Source organism: Manis javanica, chromosome 5 (assembly GCF_040802235.1).
Source record: "Manis javanica isolate MJ-LG chromosome 5, MJ_LKY, whole genome shotgun sequence".
Taxonomy (NCBI): Eukaryota; Metazoa; Chordata; class Mammalia; order Pholidota; family Manidae; genus Manis; species Manis javanica.
This window is the reverse complement of record NC_133160.1, coordinates 29549428-29568144: the sequence shown is the minus strand read 5'-3', so window position 1 is coordinate 29568144 and position 18717 is coordinate 29549428. Positions and strand designations below refer to the sequence as shown.

Genomic DNA, 18717 nt, shown 5'->3' with positions numbered 1-18717 from the left:
AGGAGGAATAAGAAGGGAGAGAAGAAAAGAATCTACAGACAGTGTATATAACAGCTCAATAAGCGAGCTGAGTTAGGCGGTAAGATACTAAAGAGTCTAACCTTGAACCTTTGGTAACCACGAATTTAAAGCCTGCAATGGCAATAAGTACATATCTCTCAATAGTCACCCTAAATGTAAATGGACTTAATGCACCAATCAAAAGACACAGAGTAATAGAATGGATAAAAAAGCAAGACCCATCTATATGCTGCTTACAAGAAACTCACCTTACACCCAAAGACAAGCACAGACTAAAAGTCAAGGGATGGAAAAACATATTTCAGGCAAACAACAGTGAGAAGAAAGCAGGGTTGCACTACTAATATCAGACAAAATAGACTTCAAAACAAAGAAAGTAACAAGAGATAAAGAAAGACACTACATATGTGTCTTTATGATACATATGATAAAGGCTCAGTCCAACAAGAGGATATAACCATTCTAAATATATATGCACCAAACACAGGAGCACCCAGCATATGTGAAACAAATACTAACAGAACTAAAGGGGGAAATAGACTGCTATGCATTCATTTTAGGAGACTTCAACACACCACTCACCTCAAAGGATAGATCCACCAGACAGAAAATAAGTAAGGACACAGAAGCACTGAACAACACAGTAGAGCAGATGGACCTAATAAACATCTATAGAACTCTACATCCAAAAGCAACAGGATATACATTCTTCTCAAGTGCACATGGAACATTCCCCAGAATAGACCACACACTAGCCCACAAAAAGAGCCTCAGCAAAATCCAAAATATTGAAATTCTACCAACCAATTTTTCAGACCACAAAGGTATAAAACTAGAAATAAATTCTACAAAAAAAAACAAAAGGACTCACAAACACATGGAGACTTAACAACATGCTCCTAAATAATCAATAGATCAATGAACAAATTAAAATAGAGATCAAGGAATATATAGAAACAACTGATGACAACACAAAACCCCAACTTCTGTGGGACGCAGTGGAAGCAGTCCTAAGAGGAAAGTATATAGCGATCCAGGCACACTTGAAGAAGGAAGAACAATCCCAAATGAATAGTCTAACAGCACAATTATCGAAATTGGAAAAAGAAAAACAAATGAGGCCTAAAGTCAGCAGAAGGAGGGACATAAAAAAAATCAGAGAAGAAATAAACAAATTGAGAAGAATAAAATCATAGCAAAAATCAATGAAACCAAGAGCTGGTTCTTTGAGAAAATAAACAAAATAGATAAGCCTCTAGCCAAACTTATTAAGAGAAAAAGAGAATCAACACAAATAAACATAATCAGAAATGAGAATGGAAAAATCACGACAGACTCCACAGAAATACAAAGAATTATTAAAGAATTATTAAAAAAAACATAGGCAAAAACCTCTTAGACATAAACATGAGTGACCTCTTCTTGAACATATCTCCCCAGGCACAGAAAACAACAGCAAAAATGAACAAGTGGGACTATATTAAGCTGAAAAGTTTCTGTACAGCAAAAAACACCATCAATAGAACAAAAAGGAACCCTACAGTATGGGAGAATATATTTGTAAATGACAGATCCAATAAAGGCTTGAGGCCCAAAATATATAAAGAGCTCACATGCCTCAAAAAACAAAGATCAAATAATCCAAATAAAAAATGGGCAGAGGAACTGAACAGACAGTTCTCCACAAAAGAAATACAGATGGCCAACAGACACATGAGAAGATGCTCCACATCGCTAATTATCAGAGAAATGCAAATTAAAACTACAATGAGGTATCACCTCACACCAGTAAGGATGGCTGCCATCCAAAAGACAAACAACAACAAATGTTGGTGAGGCTGTGAAGAAAGGGGAACCCTCCTACACTGCTAGTGGGAAGGTAAATTAGTTCAACCATTGTGGAAAGCAGTATGGAGGTTCATCAAAATGCTCAAAACAGACTTACCATTTGACCCAGGAATTCCACTCCTAGGACTTTACCCTAAGAACGCAGCAATCAAGTTTGAGAAAGACAGATGCACCCCTATGTTTATCGCAGCACTATTTACAATAGCCAAGAATTGGAAGCAACCTAAGTGTCCATCGGTAGATGAATGGATAAAGAAAATGTGGTACATATACACAATGGAATACTACTCAGCCATAAGAAGAGGGCAAAACCTACCATTTGCAGCAACATGGATGGAGCTGGAGGGTATTATGCTCAGTGAAATAAGCCAAGCGGAGAAAGAGAAATACCAAATGATTTCACTCATCTGTGGAGTATAAGAACAAAGAAAAAACTGAAAGAACAAAACAGCAGCGGAATCACAGAACCCAAGAATGGACTAACAGGTACCAAAGGGAAAGGAACTGGGGAGGATGGGTGGGTAGGGAGGGATAAGGGGGGAAAGAAGAAGAGGGGTATTAAGATTAGCATGCATGGGGGGGTGGGAGAAAGGGGAGGGCTGTACAAGACAGAGAACACACATAGTGATTCTACAACATTTTGCTATGCTGATGGACAGTGACTGTAAAGGGGTTTATAGGGGGGACCTGGTATAGGGGAGAGCCTAGTAAACATAATATTCTTCATGTAAGTGTAGATTAAAGATAACAAAAAGAAGAAAGAAAGATAGAGAAGGGGGATTACTCCCTGATGGGATAAAACTAACTGTAAATCAACGATTAATGCATGCTTTAAATATCCTTAATTTTGATCACTTATAGGGTGTCAGATGATCAGCTATGGATGTACACTTTTCTGATAATATTCCTTTCTCTTAAAAAAAAAAAGCAGTTTCTGTGTGGTGACCTCCAATGAGTTCTACACAATGGTATAAAGGGCATATCAAAGTGTGAGCAAAGGGTCTGTTTGTGTTTATACAGAGGATCAAAGCCTAATTTGGCTACCCAGAAAATGAACTAAGATACGATATGAAGAAGAACTTCCAACATCAGCACTCTCTGGAAGAGACATACCAGAAGATGATCATCAAAAAACCTCAACAAAGATCCAAGCGATGCTGCAGTTGTAGCTGCATTCATCCCACTGGTTCCTGGACTTGCCATTGGAATGAAGAAGGAGATATCTAAGCTGGCCTGTGCATACAGTAAAACAACAAATTTGACTGGATCTATACTGTTGGAACTCAACCAAGAATTAGGAGAAGTGCAAGTTGTAGCGCTCCAAAATCTTACAACTACAGACTATCTACTGTTAGAAGAACATATGGGATGTGAACAGTTCCCAGGAATGGGTTGTTTCAATTTGTCTGATTTCTCTCAGACTGTTCAAGTACAGTTGGACAATATCCATTATATCATAGACAAATTTTCACAAATGCCTAGGGTGCCTAACTGGTTTTCTTGGCTTCACTGGAGATGGCTGGTAATTATAGATCTGCTTTGGTTATGTAACTGTATTTCTATTATGTTAATGTGTGTGTGCAATTTAATTAGTAATTTAAAACCTATACATGCTTAAGTTACTCTACAAGAATATATGTCAAAGAAATAATCAATCTTCCCATGTTTTCTTCTATCTGCTATCTCTATAGCTTTTCTTCTTCCTTCCTAATTACAACCCTTAAATAGAATTCGTGCCTCATATTGAATTCACCGACTATCATAACTCCTCCAAGTGGTAAAGATACCTCAAGACAAATGCTGGGCATAGAAGCCACCAGGCATAAACCTGCAAAGAAGTAAAAAGCTAACCTTTTCAAACAATATGGCTTCTCTCTCACTTACCAACTTTACATTTCCCTGTATGGCCCCGGAAGATGACTGGTTAGCCAGAGACGGGTAAGATTCCTCAAGGGAGGAACAACCTAAGACAGGCACAGTCGCAGGGGGGCCATCAGGTGAGAAATTGGGGATCAACAGAGGTGAGGCTTAGAACCTCACCCCCCTGTTTTGAGAGAAATCTTCTGCATCCATGGATGTATTATTGCCCTTGTCTAGCTTGGATTAACACATAGTCAACAGGCACACACCTGATCATCTACATTTGCTCTCTTACAACACTAAACTATGTTTTCTACCTTTATCTTGCATCTACCTACCACTTCAAAATTTTATTTAAAAATAATAATAATAATAATAATAATAATAATAATAATAATAATAAAGGGAGAAATGTGAAATTCACATATATGTCAACTATAAAAATCAAACAAATATTCATATTTGACCTGATTGTTTATAGTTCATAATGAGTGATCAAAACCGAAAGTTTTTGTGATGACTGCCCTTGTACTGTTCACCATGTAAGAACTTATTCACTATGTAAGAATTTGTTCACCATGTAAGAACTTGTTCATTATGCTTCAGAAGATTGGAGACTGACGAGAATTAGGCTGGGGGTGGATTAATGATTGTGCATTGAGCATTGACTCCCCTATACAGAATTTTATTGTTGTTAACAACCATTTGATCAATAAATATGAGAGATGCCCTCTCAAAAAAAAAATTGTGGGATGAAGCTAAAGTTGAATTCACAGTAACGTTCAAAACATACATGAGAAAAGAGAACAGGCTGAAACTGAGTGATCTAAGAATCTATACTTAAAAGCCACAAAGGAATCCTAGCAATGCAAACATGAAGGAAGGAAGAAGGAAATAGTATCTACAAGAACAGAAATTAAAGAAACAGAAAAACATAAGAGAATGGCTCCTAAAATTGGTACTTTGATAATAAGACTATGGAAACAGAACTTCCTTAATCCAATAAAGGTATCTACAAAGAATGTCTATCTATATTCAAATGTCATATGTAATACAAAACTGGAAAGTGCTCCCTATGAGATTAAGAAAAACAAGACAAAGATGTTTGCTATCACTTCTGTTCAACATTGTACTGGAGATCCTAGCCAAGTGCTATAGGAATCAGGAAAATGCAAATCAAAACCACAGTGAAATACTACTTCACACACACTGAAATGGATCATTAAAGAGACTGGCAACAGCAGGTGTCAGTGAGGATGCGTAACCACAGGAACAAAATCTCCCATGCTCTGGTAGGAGTATCATCTGAAATACCACTTTCTACAACCGGTCAAACTACTAAAACCGAACACACACATACCTGATGTGCACCAAAAGACTTATAAAGAATGTCTATAGCAGCATTACGCATAATGGCTCCAAACTGGAAACCCAAACGTCCAGTGGTGGAATGGTTAAGTTGTGATATATCCTACAGTTTAAGAGAATACACCACGAAAATGAAAGACCCTCTGTTACCTGCAACAGCATGGATGAATCTCACAAGTAAAATGCTGAGTGAAGGAGCCCACACATAAAAGAAAGCATATTCTGTTCCCATTGATATGAGGTTCAGAAACAGGGAAAACTATATGTGGTGCTAATAATCAGGAAAGAGGAGAGGGAAGGAGTAGTGATTGAGAGTGGGTATGAGAGGGGCTTTGTGATGTTAAAAATGATTTATTAATTTGGCCTGGGTGGTGGTTACATGGAATGGTTGTGCTTATGACACCTGTTTTTCTGCACATTCTCTAATTTTAAAAAGGCTATTAAAGAGAGTTTATATGACATAGAATGCATGTAATACATAATGACAAAAAGCATGCAAAAAGCACATATGTGATGATCCCACTTGCGCAAAACAGCTCCAGAAGTCTGTATGTGTTTGTACACATGATAGGAATATTAACAATCAGGACCTACAGGATGGAGACTGGGATAGCCAGGACCGGGGAATTTTACTTTTTACTTAACAGTGATCCATACTTAAAATTTTTTTGAAACCAGGAAAGGTAATACTTGTAGCACGTTACAAATTCCAACAAGTATATATTCAAAAGTTAGTTTTCCTCCTATCTCGGTAAGCACCAGTTTCTAATATACCCTGTCAGAATTATTTTATGTACATTAAAAGATTAAAGAAACAAGCAGCACAAATAGAGGACACTAAACATACAGTTCCTGCACCTTTATCTTTTTACGTATTTTTGAGATCATTCATATCAGTGCCTATTAAGCTGCCTTATTCTTTTTAATAGTTTCATAGTATTTCAACTTATGGAAATACTGTTAGCTATTCAACCAAACCCTTGAAAAGGTACAGTTACATTATTTCCAAGCTTCTGCTATTTAAATAATTCTATAATCTACATCCTTTTATATGACTTCGATTATACGTGTAGCTAAAAGTAAGCCTGCTGGATCAAAGGGCAGGTACATCTCTAATGTTGGTAATTACCGTCACACTGCCCTCTAGAAAGCTATACCAACTGACACGTTCACGAGCAATACACGAGAAGCCTGTTTTTGCAAATAGTTCTACAGTTTCTATTTTACATTTAAATGTTTAGTTCACTTGGAATTATGTTTCTCAAGTAATTGAAAAGCCGCTCAAACTACCTCAGAAGAGACACAAATACTGTTCCTCACATGTCAAACTGGTAAAACCCAAAGCTATGACAACCTAATCTGTTTGAGACGGTGGAGAAACGGGCCCTCCCGTATACTGCTGGTGAGAATGCTAAATGATCCATACGCTAATGGGAGGAAATTTAATGACTTTTAGCAAAATTGCACATGCATGTAACCTTTGACCTGGAACTCATATCTTCTAGGAACTTATCCCAGAAGTATAATGACCAAAGTGTGAAGTGACACATGAACTAAAGTATTATTTGTGGCACCATGTGTAATAGCAGAAACAACATAATGTTTATCAAAAGACAATTGGAGTAACTATGCAGTTGTGAAAAAAAAAAGAATTTATATACTGCCATTATCTCTAATACATAGTAAGTGGAAAAGGGCTCTAAGAGACGTCCGCGGTCCCCGTCGGAGGGGAGGTGCACGCGGCCGTCGCCCCAGCCCGTGTGCTCCGCGCCTGCGGCGGCGGCGGCCACAGGGACAGCGCGCCCTCGGCTCCCGCGGAGGAAGCCTGACACCTGGAGGCCGTCAGGGGGCGCCGGCCGCGCGGTCCTGGAGAGCACGGGGAGACGGCGCTCTCAGGCCGGCGACCTGCCGCCTGGGGGGCGGGGGCGTGGCCCGCCCGGCCCGGCCCGGCCCGGCGCCCCACCCCGAACACCCTCGCTCCGCCCAGGCCGGGCAGTCTGCCTGGGCTCAGGCGCCCTGCCTTTGCCCTGGGTGCTCCACGCTCGGCGGCGACGCGGACGCCGGGCTGGGCTTGCGGGCGGGCTCGCACCCCTTCCGCTCCCGCGCCGTCCGTCCCCGGGTCGCGGCTACGCAGCCGGGAGATCGCAGCTTTGCAGAATGAATCATCAGAGGCGTCTTCCAGACACAAAACGCAGTTGGATGATCCAGTGAACCAGAATGAAGGACAGGCCTGTGCTGAGAGGCAGCGGTGAAAGGCTATGGTCGTCTGTGGGGACAGGACCCTGAACACCCACGCCTGCCTTCACATGAAGAGTGCGGGCACAGAAAGGACAGAGTTGCCTTTCGTTATTTTGTCAACTACTGGTGTTTTCACAGTACTTTAATGCCTGATTTCAAATTACAGCAATACCAATATTTATTTTGAAAGGTAGGTTTCCACGTAGCAGATACTAGCAATTTCCAACACAATCTCTAGGAATAATTCGCGGTTCTGAACCGTGCTTTAGGAAAACATTTCCTGTACAAACAGGTATTTAAAAAAGCACAAGTTATCTTAATGTTCCAACAATTATCATATACAACAAAGTAGAAAAGTACTGAAGCTCAGTCGTTATCAGAACCCAATTCCATGCCTTTTATGGTGTGTCCCTCTTCATCTCACGTCACTGCAACCCTTTAAGTAAGCCACTGAAGTTTAAGTACACTAGCCGCATTGCTAACAATACACTCAGCAAGTAACAGTGTAAATTAACCATCAATACTTGCTTTAATACACAATAAAATACCTAAGGAAAGAAAAAAAATACTTAAGTCTAAATTATCACAAGTGACAAACATTTAGAAACCCGACCTGACCTGTTTTCATTCAACTGCCTGCTGACTTTTTCTTCATGCCCCATGAAAAGCACAATTCAACTTGTAAGGATAATGTTACAGGCAACATGTTAGAATAAGCAGTAATTCAAATTAAGATAAACTAATGAACATTTCCAGAATAAGAAAAAAATAAAACCTATATTTAAAACCCAAGTTTAAAGGCATCTATAAAATACCTTATGATTTTCAATGAATAAGCTTTTTAATAAAATATGTACATTATGCTACTGATTAAAGTGAAGATAATTTACAATTATAAGTCCTTCTTCATTTTCTCTATGACTGAAATTCAATCCTATGAGGACAACATAATTTTGTTGTGATACAAAAGTACTTTATAATAATTTCAACATAACTATTGCTCAAGACTGAGGTTACACTATGTGAAAACATGCATAATTTCAAAGCATTGTAATTAGATTAAAAGCCAAAAAGGGTACATCTAAAAAATATAAAACAACCTGTTAAAAAGTTTAAGATTATTTTTACCCTGCCTGCTTGTTAGGCCATCATACATAGCATTGTATAATGTTAAGTCTGAAGCTCTGAATGTGAATTAAGTTCCCTGAAATTAAATGACTGTACTTATTTAAAATAATAGTAATAGGTAGCACTTCTTGAATGTTTACTATGGACCATGTAAACCGTTGAACACTTTATATGTACTACTTCACAACTACCTTATGAAGTAGGTCAAAATCATTATTTCCATAAGTGTACAGTCTTACCTTCAGATTTTTTGTTACATATATTAATTACATACTTAATACTCAAAAAAAAAAGAGTATAAGAGACATGTGAACCAAGTGTAATGAGATGATTTTTGGTCCCTGATTCAAAGTAACTATAATAAGACAGGGTAATAAGGGCAAGTTGGAGTGAGAATAACTAACATTAATTTATTATTATTCAGAGGAATAGAGGTATTGTGGTTTATAATGTTCAAAAACTTTTAAAAATACACTGAAGTACCTACGGGTGAAACAACATGTTTGTACTTTAAAACACAAGAGCAAAACTAACCTGGGATGGGGGTGTTGACGGAACAGGACTGACAAAACAGTTAACTCCTGGAGCTACATGGAGGTTCATTATGATATTTTCCCTTCCTTTTGTGTATGTATGACATTTGACATAAAACTGTAAGGAAGAGCAACAATAGTTGCTTATGCATCACTGATTGAGGAAATGTATGTACAGTGCTCAGCAGAGGGCCTAGTGCAGAAAAAAGACTTCATGCTATTGTCCTCTGCATTGCCATAACTGCCTGGCTGGGGCCTTCATCTCCTATATTCGGCATTTATCATTAACACGTCATTTATATTACTCCAAGAGCCTTCTGTATGGATGAAAACGTATGTCAAATTCTTTCTCCTCTCAAAAACCTCCTCCACACATGCGTTATTTTTTCAGGCTCCTATATATTGGGTGCCCACTTACTGACAAACACTGTAATGGGTGCTTTTCAAACATTACCTTCAATCTGTACAACAGTCCTTTAGAGATGGGAAAAAGAGAGTTCAAGTCATTTACCTGCCCAAGAGTCTATAGCTACTAAGTGCCAAAGCCAAGATTTGAACCCAAGTCATTCTGGTAGCAAAACTTGATCTGTTCTCCAGTCTACACTACATCCTTTCTTAAAAAAAATTATAACCACTTATTTTAAAAACTTTCATTAAATTCCCAGTGCCTATAGGATGAATTTATGACCCAATGCAATCCAGACTCAATCTACCTTTTTAATCAAATTAGTACCATTTTTTGAATTATCCATCCTTTGTCCATCTATCTATAATAATGATTGTGTCTTGTATTCAGGTTTCCACATAAGCATTCTGGGCTTTCTAGTTTGTTCCACTGCTCTATAGTGACCATTCAGGGGTTGGTAACTGCTGTTGCCTTAGAGGTGATCTCAGCATCTGACAGAAGGCGGCTAGTAAACACTGCATAATCAACAAATAAATGCAAAGACCCCACTTCTTCCACACCACCAGGTGAATGTACCTGAGAGATGCCTCCAGTGGAACTGTAGGAACTGCTAATTGCGGCTGGACATACGGATGCCACATGTGAACATGCCCATCAAGCAGCTCACAGCAGAGGTGCAGGGTCTCTTATGTAAGTGGCTGTCTGGGCTCTGGGAATTGAGGCCACACTTCGAAGGCCCAAGCCTAAAAGGGAAATAAAAGGGAAAAACAGAGATGTGCTACTGAAAGGCAGCAACATTGTTTTAAGGCTTCATCCCATGGTCACAAAATCGTTCTAATGTAATGAAAAAGGATAATGTTGTTAATTTTACTGTTAATTCAGCTAAACATGTCTCACAAAGTCAGAAAGGGAAAGCTTAGTACTTTAAAAATTAAACGTATGATTCTACTTATGCATACTCTAGGAAAAGTAAACAAATCTATAGTGACAGAATGGGGACCAATGGATGCCTGGCAGCAGGGGCAGGGTGAGAGGGAGGTTTTAAGGCTTCACCGAGGGGCATGGGGAAACTTCTGGCAGGAATGGTGATGTTCATTATCTTGACTGTGGTGATGGTTTCATGGGCATGAAATTTAAACAAAACAGTTATTGCGGCAAGTTACTCAAAATGTTCCTCTCTGATTTCAGAGAGGAAAATGTTACTACACTGCTGGGCAGTGACTGCAATGGGGTATGGGGGGGACATGATAACAAGGGGGAATGTTGTAACCACATTGTTTTTTCATGTGAAACCTTCATAAGATTGTATGTCAATACCTTAATAAAATAAATAAATTAAAAACAAAAACAAAAAAAGCAAAGTCAAGTCCTCGGTCTTGGGAGGGTCAGCGTTTCTTACCCGCAGGAAGGCCTCAGAGGGGACCGGAGGAAAGGAGTGCAGCCTGAGGGGTGAATGGGATCGCGGTGGGCAGAGGAGGCTGGCGGGGCGGGCGGATGAGTGGAGCTGGGTGAGAAGCCTTCCCATGAGCTGGGGGAGAAGACCTCCCACGATGTAGCTCAGAAAACCTCCCATGAGGAGCGATCAGAGAGATCTGTCCAGTGAACAGGTTCCAAGGCTTCCGCAGCTTCTCTACCGGACTGACTTCCTCCGCCAGCGCACCTGGGCCAGAGGCGAGGCGGGCATTGTGCACTGGCGGGCATTGTGCACCAGCCGCATGCGCTCCGGTGTTGCTGGGACACAACGCGCAAAAGGGGTCTAGGAGCTTGCAGCCCAGTGCCCACCCTCCCTGCAGGAGTCAGCGCCTGGGACAAAAAGTCACACCCACCCTTACGCTGCCTTGAGTGCCTTGACCCTGTTTTGTTTTGTTTTTTTAAGTTTTCCAATATATTTATTTTAAAAATTTCACATATAAGTGGACCCATACAGTTCAAACCCATGTTGTTCAAGGGCCAACTGTTTCTGAATATTTTTTAGTATTTTAATGTATTTACTGACTTTTGGTGTACCTCCTTTATTTTTTTAAGAGGTTGTTCTGAGGATTACAGTATATATGCCTAATTGTGTACCACCTGCTTATGATCAGTATTTTATCACTTCAAGTAAATGTAGAAGCCTTACAACCATTTAGATCCTTTCACCCTCCCCCTTTTATGTTACAGTTGTTATATGAATTACATTGACATACACTGAAAACCTCACCCGATACTGTTACCATTTTTGCTCTCAACAGTTCTATATATTTTAAAGAACTTAAGAGGAGACATTTACCATTTATGTTTCTCCTTCATTCCTTAAGTCCAACTTTCCTACTGATATTTGTTAGGCTGGAGGAAGGAAAAACAAGGACATGTAAATAGAACAGAGAGATATTATAAAAGGAGAACAGACCAGACTCTAAGGTTTATGCCTTATATGGAAAGGGAACAGCTCTTCTTGAACTTTATTCTTCTGATGTGCCAACTAAGACCTGGATGTTAGCTTCTTCGCTCTTGTAAGGAAAAAAAGTTTTTAGTTATTTATTATGTTACATTTAGTCAATCATATTTTTCTACGCTCCCTAGGATAGCTTGCCCACTCTTCTCCCTCTTAACCCCTTATAAGCACCCACCTCCCTGACCAGGTGTGACTTGCCCAGCCTCCATTTCCGTAGACTGGGAGATCTCACCCGGGGCGTTCAAATAAACTGCCTGGCCGTTTGTTGCCTCTCTTCACCTGTTTATTTCAGCTAGAATTTATCTTACATTTGGTGCTGAAACCTGGGAAGGAGCGTGAGCACAAGGCCCCGACTGGCCACTAGCAGCCCTGCCCCCTCCTTCCCCGACCCAGGACCTCAGCCCACTCTCTGCTGCATGGACCATTTTCTGATGAGTCCCTCAGTTTCCCCCAGTCTGTTTCCCTTCCTAACTCCATTTCACCTGGTCCATTAGAAATCGTAGCTATGTCCAGGTGGGGCATCTGGCCCCTGGGCATTCAGCCCACCCTCTGTGGGAATCCAGCCCACCCCTGGCCCGGCAGTATGGGAGACGTCCCTACCACAGGCCCCAGGATGTCTGTGGGCAACCACCCCACCCTTGGCCCTGCGGTGAGGGAGACGTCCCTCACCCAGGCTCCCAGGACATCTCCCCTGACTTGGTGCCCTTGGGACGCTGGGCACTCCTCTCAGCAGGATTAGTTGAGAAGTGGTGCAGACATGGGGAACCAGCCCTCAAAAGCAGAGGCTCAGACCCCGCTGCGGTGTCTAATTTCTAATTTGGCTACTCTATATTTGTCCCGGGAAGTTCTCAAATAGAAGCTAGTCTTTCTTTGCTCTGAGGCCGGGCCTCAGTATCCCTTGGACAGTCAATCTCACTGGCCCCCTGAGGGAACTTTCAATTTTGGCCTCCTCACCAACTTGATTAATTATTGCCACCGGAGCAGAGAGTGGAGTTAAATCCCATATGTGCAGCCTTTTTGGACATCGTGCTCCCGCCCAGACCTTTATGTTAAGTGTTCAATGACTAAGGTTCTCCTAGCCTGATCTCCAGTTAAGGATTGTCAGCCTCTTACTCTGCCCAGTCCTTCTTCCTTTTCAAATCCACCAGAAGACCTTGGTCTCCCACCTCTCTCAGCTCACTACCCCCACCCCTCTCTGCCACCATCTTTAAGTTCTTTGTCCACCCCCATGCCGCTACCATCTTCAGGTTCTTTGTTCCCAGCCATGCTGCCTTCCTGCTCCTCTCCTCTTCCGGGAGCTGCACCACCCCCTCCCCCTCTCCTTCCACCTTCACCGCCCTCTTCCCCTACCAGAACATGCTCCTCCCACCCTCTGGTCTGGAAGCCACAAACAGAAAGTTAAAAGAAAGAAAGCAATTAAATATCAGTAACTCAAATCTTTATATCAGTTTGTCTGTCTGTGTATATGTTTTTGTGTGAGAAGTGTTGCTGACTGTAGTCGTTGTGTCTCAGTTTGTATGTTTGTGTGTCTAAGTGTGTAAACGAAAATATTTTCCTACCTCCAGATGGTATTAATAAAAATTGATTTAAAAACAAGCACTTGTGAAAATTGGGCATTCTAAAACTTCCAGAAAATCTGACAAAAAATGTTAAGCATTTATGCTAATTTGAGTTTGGCTGAGGCGGGCATGTCCTTGTAGTTATCAGCTGCCTAAGTTTACCTAAAGTCATTTAAGTTGATGTTATCTGCTAAATCTTTTAAGAATAAAATGCTTAAAGGCTTGGCTTTGTCTAATATCCAGTAAAAGTTTTGTAAGTAACCTAGCATAGTTAAGAATAAGTAAACTAAATAAGTGTAGCAAATGAACACTTTAATAATTGTGTGTTATAGTGTGTATACCTATCTACAGCTTGGAAATCTTTGTAGTAACCTAAAACCTTAAAGTTTTGCTAAGTTAAAAAGATATACCTTGTGCTTAGTGAGAGATTGTGTTGTAAAGCTCATAGTTAACAGAAATTATAAAATGTTCATAATTTGTCAATCCAAAGAATGTTAGTTTAACAGTTTACAATAGCCTACTTCTCAGTGTTCACTGAAAATTAATGTTCCTAATAGTTTTAAGTTCTAATTAAAACTACTTAAAGTAATAAAAAAATTTATCTATGCTAAAAGATGTATGTTTTAATAAGAGAAAGTATAAAAATAGAAATTCATTCTGCATGCTAAAGAATGTCTTTTGATAAAAAAAAAGTAACTGTTCGAAAGTACAGCTCTTTTTACAGAGAAAACTCTAAATGAAAAAGAAGAATATAAAAAGGTTGTAGAATTTAATATGGTCATGCTATATAAAATTAAAGCAAATGAGTCTCGGTATCAAGTACACAGCAAAATTAGAATTTTGTTTTCAGTTAAAAAGACAAAGTTTTCTTAACTGCTAGTCTGCTCTTAATATTGAAAGACTGTAGAGAGTTCTAATTGTTTTATCAAAGCAGTTTCTTATGTTTAAAATCTCAGTGAGTTGTCAGAGTCTTTTAAAAAATGAGATCTTAATATTAAAAGGACTAAAAGCTAAACTTTGCTAACAACTTTGTAACCTTCTTTATTTGCCTTTGAAGTACTTTGTTATCATTCTAGTTAAATAGACAAGTATTGCTTCATGGCAACCTATAATCCTATTTAAGCAAGTGCCAAAAAAACTTTCTTCTGACAACTTCCCAAAATCAAATTCAAAAAGGTACTTTTACCTCTAGTTAACTCTTATATTTTCCAGAAGGCCCTGGAACATGTCAGAGGAACTTTTTCTCATTGGAGAAAATATTTGGCTAATTCAGCTTATTTATCTGATATATATTTACCTAGAAAGCACTGTCAAAAAGAATGGTGCTAAACTTTTGTTACTGAATGTTTTGTTACAGAAATATCCAAATTTCCTTATGACAACTGTCTTACAATAAGCTCTCATCAGATCTTTAACCATTGTCATCTGTAAGTCTTTTGTCATCTATATTCACTGTTTATTACTCCTAAACTAGTAAGAAATTAGATTTCAGCAGAACAAGTATTAGTTACATAAGATTAAGTAAACTAAGGAAGATGATTTTATAGCTTTTTGTTTCAAATGTTGTTGATAAAGCGTTTTAAGCTTTTTCCCTTAAGCTGACAACAGTTTAGTAAATAACTGCCTTTATAAACAGAATTGAAACTTTATCTTTCTCTCTACCTAATCCCTCCAGAATCTAAAAACTCTCAGGGACTATTTTTATATTTCATGGCAGTGTGTTTATTTGCACAAGTTCAATAAGAATCTGCTTTCCTTGTAAGAAGACCAATTGAAAACACAGGTTATACTACCAAGGCTTTGACTGGAATGTCATACCTGAGAGAGACGTGCATAAACTCAGATATGAAGAGCTTTAAGGAACTAAGGTTGACTTTATAAAGCCAACAAGGCCCCTTGGAAGAACTGGCCTAGTACCTTGCTTACAGAGTTCCCAGCAGCCTTACCGGGTGAGTAAAGAAGGTCACTTCCTGGCAAGTGCAAGAACCTCAGCAATGTCATGGGAACCTCAAGGAGAGGAATTCACCCAAATCTACAGGTACTGCAGGCACAACCTGATGGCAAGTCTGGCTTGGCTTTCTGGCCTTAAAAAACCTTTAAAAGTCCAATCTGAAATTCCTTATAAAAAGTTCCAGCAAAGCATATTTAAAAGAGCCTATGTAATCAATTGCTCTTCTTGCTACACTTATGCAAATAATCAAGGACTTATATTTATTTTCTTAATCTAGCTACTTCTAATAAAAATTAGGGTGATTTTAGAGAAAAGGATTGTTTCAGTAATGCAGTCTTATCTATACTAAATCCCAATACTAATCATTGAGATGTAAACTCAATCCAAAATTCCAGTACCCCATAATGGCCTAGCTAATGCCCCTACTGGGCCCCTTAATAACAGTTGGTAGTTTACTCTTAGTTGCCCCTTGTGTCCACAGGTTCCTCCAACAGCGGCTAACTCAGATGACCCAAGTCACCACCAACCAGATGTTACTTCACCGTTATACACCTCTTCCCACTAAACCCCCTCCTTCAGCCTAATACCAGCCTCAAACCCCCACAACGCCCCTTGTCAGCCAGAAGTAGCCTGATCGAGTAGTCGCCCATTATGACCAAAACACTGGACTGTTAGGCTGGAGGAAGAAAAGATAAGGACATGCAAACAGAACAGAGAGATACCATAAAAGGAGAACAGACCAGACCCCAAGGTCCATGCCTTATATGGAATGGGAACAGCTCTTCCTGAACTTCATCCTTCAGATGTGGCAACTAAGACCTGGATGTCAGCCTCCTCCCTCTTGGAAGGAAAAAAAGTTTCTAGTTGTCTATTATGTCACCTTTAGCCAATCACACCTCTCCATGCCCCCTAGGATAGCTTGCCCACTCCTCCCCTCCTGACCCCCTATAAGTCCCCACCTCCCTGACTGGGTGTGACTTCCCCAGCCTCCATTTCCATAGACTGGGGAACCTCACCCAGGGAGTTCAAATAAACTGCCTGGCCCTTTGTTGCCTCTCTTCGCCTGCTTATTTCAGCTAGAATTTATCTTACAATATTATTTCCCTTCAGCCTGAAAACTTCCTTGAGCACTTAATTCTCTTAGTGTTCCTTAGTGCTCATTGTTTTTATTTTGCCTTCATTCCTGAATATATTTTTTCTAGAAAGTTATTTTCTTTTGGAGCTTCAAAGATGTTGTTCCACTGTCTTGTTTCCAGTTTCTGATGAGAAAGCCACCATCATGGAAATCATTGTTCAATGTTTAATGGATCATTTTTTGCAGACTGCTTTTTAAAATTTGCCACCTTAATCATTTTTAAGCACACCTTTCAGTAATGTTTAGTAGATTCACTGTATTATGTGACCATCACCACCCACCTCAACTCTTCATCTTTCAGAACTGAAATTCTGTGCCCACTAAACAACAGCTCTGTGTCCCCTCCCCACCCCCTAGCCCCTAGCAACCACCCTCCTACTTTGCATGTGGTACCTACTCTAGGTACCTCCTGTGCCATGTTTTTATGAACATGAGCATCTCTCCTCACTGTTTGCTCCTTTTGCTCCCCTTCCAGGAGGGAGGCAGAAGGTTAGGGACGTGCTTAGGCTCCACTGCCAGATGGGACTTGTTGGGGGGTGGGGTCTGCACTGGCCAGCTCATGGCCCCACTGGCTGGGAATGTCCTGAGACCCTCCCCTTCCTCCCTCCCCATCCATTGCCTTGATGGGCTTCGTCATGGCCAGAAATCGGGGACCTCTTGGGCGAATTCTGCCCCAAATGTGGAGTGGCCCAGCCCTGGCAGGTACCGTTGTTCCCGAGGTTCACATATACAAAATTATCCTTCCTTTCAGAGAACCTGGCATTTTCTAAGGGAATTTTAGAGCTCATTAATGTGAAATGGGACAGCTTAGTTCTCTGTCACTTGCCACAGTCTGAGTGCCACTGCTGAGGCTGCTGTCACCCGCCCCTTGCAGTGGGAACCTGGTTCTACTCATCAGCCTGAGCCTGGACTCACCAGCCTCACCACCAGACGAGTGACACCTGCTGAGTGTATGTGACCCATGAGCCCCCAGCAGCTCCACTATACCTGCAGGACAGACAGCCTGGCCTGGTGGACTAAGCTAAATCGAGCAAGGCTGATTTCCATGCCTTACTGACCAACACAGGCAGGCGATGAATGAGAGTGGGGACCGACTTTACTGTGTGCAATTGTGATGACTCATTTTGTCAGTCTGACTGGGCCAAGGGGCTCTCACCCACATAGCTGGTAAGACACTGTCTGGGGTTTTCTAGAAGACCAGCATTTGATTCAGGAGACTGAGGATCCACCCTGAGAACGTGGGGGGGTATCATCCAATCAGCCAGCCCAGCCCACAGAGAGCAGGCAGGGGAGGGGCAGACCATCTGCTGAGTTGACCATCTTCTGTCCTGGGCTCTCCACAATCACAGGCCAGTCCAGACCTAAACTTCCTCATACAGTCTCCACAGGTCTATGGGTTGTTCCCCTGGAGCACCCCGACTCATCCAGTAACAAAGGGTTACTCCTGCCTCCTGTTTCCAGACTCCTGACCCCTGGGGCTAGGCCACCTTGCATCCCACCAGGTGGCCCTCTCTGTAACAAGAGCCCCTGCTGGATGAGGTGCCTCCCAGCCTGCAGGGCAGCCGCCAGCAGGGGCCTCCTCCCTGCAGGACAGAGGTTGAGCTCTCCTGATGTCTCTGCTTCCTGCCCCTGTGCCCCCCAGCCAAAGCTGCTGTGCTCTTTTGTTTTTTGCAGCAGCCTCACAAGGACCCGCTCACTGCCTTGCTGATGGACTTGACACCAACACATTCTGGTCTCTGAGAAAAAGGAGCACCTTTAAATAGCAAGTGGAACTCCCTCTGCCGAGTGACCTCCCAGGAGGGATGGTGCTGGGGCTGCCTGCCACTGCCCTGCACCTGCGGAGGTGCAGTCTCTTTCATAGGATGAAGGGACTTGGCCTGGGACAGGCAAGCATGGGTATGGGGGCAGAGGGCTCAAGCTGGCACTGTAATGGCAGTGGGGACTGACCAAGTGCAAACAGACCTTGCAGAGGGAGGCAGGTCCCTGGGGACCCGGCCATGCCAGCGCCCTCCCACTGATTCGGGGGTTCTTGTTTGCAGGGCCGAAGAATGAACTTAGCAGTCAAGGTAGGAGAGCCAGGAAGACTTTCACTGAGATACAGTGAGAGAACAGAGCTCCTGGCACGAGCCTGGAGGGGACAGGAGAGTCAGTAGTGGTGCGTTATCTAGGGGGTTTATAGGCGGTTGAGAGACAAAGAGCTAGGGATGCAGACCCACCAAATGGTCTCTTAATGTTT

General features: G+C 41.4%; 1 protein-coding gene across 4 annotated transcripts in view; it reads right to left on the bottom strand.

Moving 5' to 3' along the window:
• Positions 1-18640, bottom strand: part of LOC108410252 (nuclear envelope pore membrane protein POM 121-like) — a 34180-nt gene extending 15540 nt beyond the window's left edge. For 2 of the 4 annotated variants that reach the window (XM_073236879.1, XM_073236880.1), the window contains exons 1-4: positions 13075-18640; positions 11672-11891; positions 10802-11062; positions 9979-10145 (exon numbers count right to left, since the gene is read on the bottom strand). Coding sequence is in view for 1 of the 4 variants with exons in the window: in XM_073236878.1 (XP_073092979.1) it covers positions 6797-7397; positions 9979-10043 (666 nt within the window). In the remaining 3 variants the exon portion in view is untranslated. The other 2 variants (XM_073236878.1, XR_012131512.1) reach the window with 2 other exon arrangements.
• Between the last annotated feature and the right edge of the window lie 77 nt (positions 18641-18717).